Here is an 8,108-nt window from a genome sequence, read left to right on the forward strand (position 1 = left end):
AAAAGAGATTCCACGATGATGTTCTATTACATTTTGGCAGTTATCTTTATCTGTCGCGAAAAAATGATATATTATTGTTATGCTATATTATGTACACTTTTGTTTACGTTCGTAGATTTTTACCTAAAATGTGTCTTAAAGAGTAACAAAGAATCTTTGCTAGATAATTTCATTACTCGTACGTTAATAGAGGAATCGATTTTTGAATTATTGGTAGACACATAAATATTTCAATAGAAATCATACATGGAATCCCTAACTTTGACAAATGCCACCAGCCAGTTATTTATAAAAAATAATTATATAAAACTAGTCAATTTTACAACCTCTGACGCTCAATCACAATTTCATAAAAAAAAATCAGATTAAGTTAAAAAAAAGTTTCTTACTGCTTTACAGAAAGAAAAGATGATCTTGCCTATTTTGAAAAGTGATTTGAATTTCAGAGTTGTATGACAGCATTGACAGGTAGCAAAATCAAGCCATGATCAAACATTAAGATCGATACAATATTTAGAATTTGTGATCGTATATTTAAGGAGAATTCATACGTAAGGTATGGTGATGCAAAAGTAATGGGCATATGGATTAGTTTACAGTATTTAGATACTTACAAACAGCATTTTAATCCGAGTTTATTTTCGTTATGCTGTTTTTCTCTTTAAACCGCATATGCCATCACATTTTCCCTTAAAGAACGAAAAGAAGAAGATCTTGGAAGTATGAAGCCATTGTATAAAAATTTACTATTAAAATGATGGTTACTCTCATGTAATATTTACAGATTGTGGTAAAATGTAATGATTATTATGTTAATCATGTTATTTGTTTACATGTTGTGCTCTTGATAATGGCTTGACTCTGGCGCGCACTTTAGATTATGTACATTTATATGTATTTATGTACAAAGAATGACTCGCACCGGCATTCGCATCACTTCATTCACTGAGTTCACTGTTTCATGCTCAGTATGTCTTATTTACAAGTAATTCATGTTTTCGCTGTTTTACTATGATGTTAATTGAAATTTTCAATTTTTTTCTATATAGACCACTTTTTTATCTAAATGTTCATAGCACTGTTTTGTCTTTATACACTGTTAAACACACCAGACAATACTTTTCAGACTGAAGTAACATTTCACTCTGTGAGTACAAAGCATAGCAATGTATGCCTTACATGTACGAGTCACACAATCACCATTTTACACTTTAAACTCTTTGAGCGCATGTAAAACATCATGACGATGTATCGAAACTACTTGGACACATTAGCCTCTTCCATACTATTATTGTCTTCCGGTCTTGCTACATACAAACTTGGGTCTATTACCTTTGGGATAGGTTTAATTTCTGTTCCAAGCTCTTGTTCGATACGATGTAAGTTGAAACGGTCCTCGTATGTGATTAGGTTAATTGCTATACCTAAATGACCGAATCGTCCTGATCGGCCGATACGATGAAGGTATGTCTCTGCCATTTTTGGAAAGTCAAAATTGATCACGACATTCACAGCTTGAACGTCAATACCACGAGTAAACAGATCACTGCTCACCTGTAGATACACAAGTCATACATTTTATTATAAAATATAACAAAATTTGTATACTTTTTTTTATTTAGAAAACATCAAATTATAGGAATAGATAAACACATATAATTCAAATATTTAAAAATTTATTTCATTATATTGTTACATGTGTACTTACCAGGTTTCTGCATAGCCCTGCTCGGAAATCATGAAACACGCGATTTCGGTGTGCCTGCGCCATCTTCGCGTGAATGTAATAACAGCAATATCCAAGATCTGTTATTTTTTTCGCGAGTAATTCAACACGTTGCGTTGAATTGCAGAAGATTATACTTTGTGTTATTTGCAACTTGAAAAACAAGAATTCAAAGGCATAATATTGTGTTACACCCTTCAATGTGAGTTCTTCCATTAAATTAATCTCGTACGGATCTCGTAAGTGTTTTTCCATGAATTGTTTCACTGTCAGGGGAAATGTAGCTGAATACAGCAGTATTTGACGCTCGTGTGGTAATCTAAAGAAAAAAAAAGAATAAAAACACAATTAACAATACAATCTATATGAGATAAAAAGATATTTTAATTTTTATAATCATTCACTACAGTATATACCTAGAAATGACATGATCCAACATTCCTTTAAAATCTTGTGATAGAAGCTTATCTGCTTCATCCAAAACTAGAATTTTACAATGATCCATATTTGCAACACTCTTGTCCATAAGGTCAAGAATCCTTCCTGGCGTTGCTATTATTACGTGCACTAGAAACGAATTACATCATAAGTAAACTATTTTTAAAACTCGATTGTTATAATTAGTTCTTATATAAACAGATGCTTTCCATACAAACCTTTCTGATAAATCCTCATAATGTCATCCCGTAAGTCTGTTCCTCCAGTAGTTACCATTACTTTTATGTCCATGTGTTTTGCCAGTTCAATGCAGATTTGTGATGTTTGAAGAGCTAGCTCTCTAGTGGGTACAATTACCAATGCCTGGATCACATCTTGTCGCGGATCCACCTAAAATAATATATTGCAATACCAAAATTAGAATAATTAAAATAAATGTATTTACATTGAGTTTTGACAATTGAATTTGCAAGAAATAATAATACACATACCTGTTCTAGCACTGGAATTGAGTAGGCCCCAGTTTTACCAGTCCCATTCTTTGCACGGGCCAAGATATCTTTGCCAGACAATGCAATTGGAATGCTGGCTTCTTGAATTGGGGAAGGCTTTTCCCAGCCTTTTTCAAAAATTCCCATCAATAATTCTCGTTTCAGGCAAAACTCCTCAAACTCATTGCCACGAGTATCAGTAACATCCTAAAAATTCATAAAGCTTTTCAATAATTAATTTTAAAGCAAATATAAATAAGAAAAAATAATTGAATTTATAGAATTATATTTTATATAGACAAACTATTTATAAGAAACAGGTTCAGCAACTTGAACATATAACTTACACTAGTTTTAATTCTTTTGTCCTTTGGTGGAATTTTTAATTTGGCTTTCCAACCTACATCGTCCATTTTTTCTATTTCTGATTTGGTATTCAAACCAGAATTTAGGACATGATTGGAATTTATATGTGTTTCTGTCATCATTTTGGAAATGATGAAATATTATCTATCTCCTAAAAATAATTTATTTATAAATAAAATGTTGATTTTAATGGAATCAAAGAAATTAATATAATTTTGAAATTTGTCTAAATATTTATTTGCAGAATAAAAATATAATTAATTTAATGTAGTCAAATAAGTGATTTACTTAACAATAAGAAAATGAATAGTAAATAACTATAAGAAATTGGAAAGTTAAATTTGCAAGAATAAGGTACACATGGAACTGTTATATGTCTGTAGGACAAAAGGCAATAGCAATATAAGTGACCTATTGGAAAGATTACAATAGGATGTAAACATTATAGGTACCCTCATTGGAACAGTATTAGTTTTTATACATTTGAAGTTTACAAGAAAGTTCAAGAGTTTAATATTATTGGTTACTGACACTGTTCATAAAAAAAATTTGAATTTTGAAGCCTATAAAATTGCAAATGAAAATTTTCAACATTCTAAAAAAAATTCTTTTTTAAATTATAATGCAATAATTAATAAAGTAATTAGTATATATTGCAATAATTGCAGTATATTTCATAATCTTTATGTAACTTTTAACATTTATAATATAAAATATCGCTTTTGCAATAAATAAAACAAAATTTATGGGGAAAATGTGAGTAACTTGCTTATTTGGAAAGTTGGCTTAAGATATTGGTAACATTTTTGAATATTATGCATACGTACAGCCAACACAAAAGTTTTCCGTTCTTTAATTAATGTTAGTCACGTTCTAGTTATGCAGCAGATTTTCCAACATACTATTTAAGGCTGATTTTATTAGTCGATTGTAACACTCCGCGGTACTACCATCAGACATACTCGCGAGAACAAAATGAAAAGCAGCGCACTGAGTAAAACCATCTGTGCAAAGTCAATTTTACTCTCTACAGAACGGGTCAAAAATCTTTTTGGATAAATGTACACGACTGAACGAAAATTGAAAATCTCTCAAACGTGAGATCATTCGTTGAACGAAGTGTCCACAACTACAAAGCCACTTACCTTGAAATGGATGGATATCGATGCTGAGCTGAGCACTCGATTAGGAAACAACACGCCAAAATGGCCGTTCCAATGTCAAGTTTTCTTTGCAGTGCTTAACCGCCGCGTTCTTTCTTACGGAGCACTAACACGGATTACTTGCTCGGAAAGCGTATCGCGTAATACGCGGCACTATATTACGTTCTTTTCCGTTTGTAATATGAGACTAACGCACTGCGTCAAATGCGAGCGATAATTATTCCTCGTTGAACGTACACGACATGCGCCATGAAAGAGTAAAAACACCCAGATCAGAAACCGTTACATGGTTGCGCGCACTCTATGGATAGCAACGTCTAATTGCGTGACGAAACCAAAACTTTAAGGCGCGTTCCTAAATTTTGTCAAATTTACTGGAACCATCTTTGGCCCATTTACCGTTATATGGAATAATTTATTAATGCTGTTGTCATTTAAGCGAGAAATGTGAAGAAAAAAATTAATGTAATATTAATATCTTTTGCTATGATTTTCTTTTCCACAGGATGTGATTAGTAAATAAAAATCCAATGGCGATTTGTATTTTATTTCAATACTTTATCTTTTCTATGACTCAAATGTTGCTTCCTTTGGTAGTGATTAAAACTGTTATTACCTGTATGAAAAGAGACATATGAATTTGCCTCAAGTTAACGTTTTTATCGATCGAAATTTATGAATTCCACACAAAGCAAATGACATAAAAGTGAGAAGTGTATGTGTATATTTGTATTAGAACAAGAATACAGTGATATTTCGAATTCGAATTTTACAGTGTGAAATGACGAATATATATTACATTACCCATTTCTGTATACAGATATGTATATATTAAAGAAATAAAATTCGTCTTCTAAATATAGTTCTACTCCCTCCTTTGAGATATTCTATATTTCCTACAAGCTTCAGGGCAATGCCGTTCCAGATATCGTCTTTGCGAGAATGCTTTGAAACATTCTCCGCATCGCCATTGCCATTGATGGTGATTTCGTGTCCTTTGATGTGCACGTAAATTCGATCTACAAAATGTATACGTTACACCATGGTCACAAATTTATCAAACAATATAAATAATTCTATCAAAATTATTCCATAATTTATCCAAAAATAAATAAACTAACGAAATGCCATCAAAAAAATCAATGAAAAAATACACGAATTAACACATTTACGTATGAGATCATGTGATCACAATACTTAATCATTTGCTCTTTCGTCGTAAATTTTTCAATGAAACATTTTGTCCTATCGATTTAACAACAATAAAATGTCAGAAAAATTTCTCATAATTATTGATTACTCCTAATTCGCGTTAAGGAAGGTAATGCATCGACAAAATGAAATATCAGACGAGAATAGAAATAAAATATGTACCGATCTGCGAATGATTTATGGCAGACTGGACACTCAAAAGGTCGTTCGCCGGTATGAAGACGTAGGTGACCCTTAAGCACCCACGGACGATCGAAACTTTTACGACAATACGGACAATAGTGCATAGTTTTGTTTCGTTTCCAGTTCTGCGGGTTCTCTACCACGGATTTAACATTTCCATCGAAATACTGTCCCTGGGAATCGATCTGTTTCTTGTTCGATGCCAAGTACATCGTTTGCGAAGTCGTTTGGTTCTCGGTCCCGTCAAACGTTCTATTCAAATTTACTGCCAACTTAATCTCATTGTTATCCACGTTCACTTGATAGTCTAATTTGTTAGCGTTCGACGACAATGGTAGCTGCACCTTCTCTACCTTTTGTTCGTTACTCGCATTCACCATTGTCTGATTAACGTTAACAGGAATATTTGCAGCAGTGAATGGTATCGCGTTCTCAGTTTTGCAAACATTTTTCACACCTAATTCTACCTCCCCTACGTTCAATTCATTGTTCCATAGTATATTGTTCTCTTTATTAAACGTGTATCTCGTTACGATCGGCAATCTCGACGAAGTCCAAATATTAGTACAGTTCGTGGAGTTCTGTTCTTTGGTCTGTTGTTTTTTCTTGGCGTCGATCGATGACGGCGGAGTCCATGGTAATTCTGCTACCTCTGTTGATACGTGAACAATAAAAAAAATTGTTTTTTTTTTCTCTTTTCTTTTCGCATGATTGTTACACGATCGAGTTGTATTTAATTATAGTTAACGAATGTCAGGGTAAGCAAGGATCTACGATTCGAGGGTAAAAATATGCGATTCACTTCTTCCAACAATAACAGAGAACGAAGTTGTACGTTGTACGTTACACTTTTTTTTTCCTCATAACCACGCCAACATTTCACTGTCGTCCCTGGGCACACTGTACCTTTTACTGTGCAGTAAAGAAATGTGTCTTACCTTCGGAAGAATTACCGGTCTTCCTGTACCTTGTCATCGATTTGATCAAGCAACGCGGCATGTTTTCGCGAGAACGAACGGGCACAGCTTGGCAGAAAGAACGAAATACAATATAGTGCCGGTCGTTGCATCAGCGATGGAGCAAATCACTGTCACACAGTCGACAGGCATTTGTTACCTCCTTTGTTCTCAGTACTGTAATATGGAAAGATTCACCCATAGCAAAATGCGAGAAATATGGATGTTTTATTTTCGCGCATTCATAATAGAAAAAAAGGAAAAATAATGCAATAATCCAATAAGTTTTCTCCTACATTTTTTTTCCCCTTTTAGAAAGTAAGGTTGGGAGGGTAAGGATGTACTAGAAAACTAAACTTGTACCTTTGGGGGGGGGATTTATAACACATACTATTTTCATAAAAATTAATTTTCTATTGTTCATTGTATGTACAGAGATATTAAGTTAGATAATGTGTCACAAATAAACGTTTTTGTCGAGACATCTGGAATTTCGTTATGTTTTTCTATGATTTTGCTACTTCTTTTTTTGAACTACGTTAAAAGGCGGGAATTTATCTTTTTTTTTTAATTTGCATTTCGTATTTATTTTATAAAAATGAAATCTTTTATTTATACGACTTTGTTGCTCTTTTTTTGGAATTATTCTTTGTACAAGAGGGGATATCAAGACGGAAAAGGACTATATTGCTAGGAACTTGACATTTTTATTTATTTTCATAGATACAGTAATAACGATAGAAAGAACGGCTTAATCATTGGAGTAATTTCATAGCCGTCGGTATGATCACGGTACGTTTCCAGGTAATTTCGCAAAGGTCGAGTAAATTTGAACTTTAAAGCAACGTACAGCAGGATGACAAACTGTTTGTGTACATTTCTTACGATTTAAGCAGGCGAACAATCGGTTAGGAATTTATAATAATTTCCCCGTACAAGTTACGAAGTATTTCTTAAAATTCTTTATTCTAAATGATAGACTCTTGTTCTAAATTACTGAAGTAGGCAAACGATCAGTTAGAAATTTGCAATAATTTCTTAAAATTCTTACTTGCACGTTAAACAATTTTACAATAATTTTATTTAAAATTGAAAAGAAATTTGTGTAAAGTTAGCGTGTATTAATGTATCATATGTATATTTGAAATTTGAAGTTCGAATGAAGTTCAACACGTAAATAGGATCGTAAACTGAAATCTGCCTATTGATCTACAACCGAAACATTAATAATAGACACACTGTGTACATTTCGAGAATAGATCTCTTCTATAATTTTGACACGTTCCCTGTAGCGGCCTTTAGTGTCTAAATAACAGTCGTAGTGGTAACAAGGATCCGAGAATTTCGATACAAACCGAACGGAAACTCCGTCAGGATCGTTTGTACAGAGATAATTTCTGTCTTGTCCCTTCACAGATGCTGTGAGAAATTTTCGTAAGTATATCGAACGATATTTTGCTTTTCGATTTATTTCTCGTTATTTCATTCAATTTCTTACCATTCTTTTCTCCAAATTCTTTTTTCTAATAATTTCCTTTTTTAAATAAATAAATAAAAAAAAAATGAAATTTAA

The 8,108-nt window shown here is 32.7% G+C and overlaps 2 protein-coding genes across 2 annotated transcripts; both read right to left on the reverse strand.

Moving 5' to 3' along the window:
* Nucleotides 1–765: 765 nt before the first annotated feature.
* Nucleotides 766–4,411, reverse strand: LOC108575040 (putative ATP-dependent RNA helicase me31b). The gene is made up of 7 exons (XM_017937743.1): nucleotides 4,167–4,411; nucleotides 3,003–3,172; nucleotides 2,656–2,862; nucleotides 2,383–2,554; nucleotides 2,143–2,293; nucleotides 1,709–2,045; nucleotides 766–1,554 (listed from the first exon to the last, which is right to left on the reverse strand). The coding sequence occupies exons 2-7, from the start codon at nucleotides 3,141–3,143 to the stop codon at nucleotides 1,258–1,260; spliced, it is 1,305 nt and encodes a 434-aa protein (XP_017793232.1). The 5' UTR covers nucleotides 3,144–3,172; nucleotides 4,167–4,411; the 3' UTR covers nucleotides 766–1,257.
* Nucleotides 4,412–5,049: 638 nt separating this feature from the next.
* LOC108575065 (zinc finger and SCAN domain-containing protein 2-like) lies at nucleotides 5,050–6,578 on the reverse strand. The gene is made up of 3 exons (XM_017937771.1): nucleotides 6,518–6,578; nucleotides 5,559–6,231; nucleotides 5,050–5,203 (listed from the first exon to the last, which is right to left on the reverse strand). Exons 1-3 carry the CDS (start codon nucleotides 6,576–6,578, stop codon nucleotides 5,050–5,052), a joined length of 888 nt encoding a protein of 295 aa, XP_017793260.1.
* Between the last annotated feature and the right edge of the window lie 1,530 nt (nucleotides 6,579–8,108).

This window comes from Habropoda laboriosa, unplaced genomic scaffold (assembly GCF_001263275.1).
Source record: "Habropoda laboriosa isolate 0110345459 unplaced genomic scaffold, ASM126327v1 scaffold204, whole genome shotgun sequence".
In the NCBI taxonomy this organism is placed as follows: Eukaryota; Metazoa; Arthropoda; class Insecta; order Hymenoptera; family Apidae; genus Habropoda; species Habropoda laboriosa.

Coding starts and splice junctions, on each gene's coding strand:
- LOC108575040 (XM_017937743.1), bottom strand. CDS start 3,143: ATGATGACAGAAACACATATAAATTCCAATCATGTCCTAAATTCTGGT. Junction 2,863..3,002: donor ACAAAAGAATTAAAACTAGT/GTAAGTTATATG, acceptor ATGAATTTTTAG/GATGTTACTGATACTCGTGG. Junction 2,294..2,382: donor TATGAGGATTTATCAGAAAG/GTTTGTATGGAA, acceptor ATTCGTTTCTAG/TGCACGTAATAATAGCAACG.
- LOC108575065 (XM_017937771.1), bottom strand. CDS start 6,578: ATGCCGCGTTGCTTGATCAAATCGATGACAAGGTACAGGAAGACCGGT. Junction 6,232..6,517: donor GACCGGTAATTCTTCCGAAG/GTAAGACACATT, acceptor ACGTATCAACAG/AGGTAGCAGAATTACCATGG. Junction 5,204..5,558: donor CATAAATCATTCGCAGATCG/GTACATATTTTA, acceptor TACATTTTGTAG/ATCGAATTTACGTGCACATC.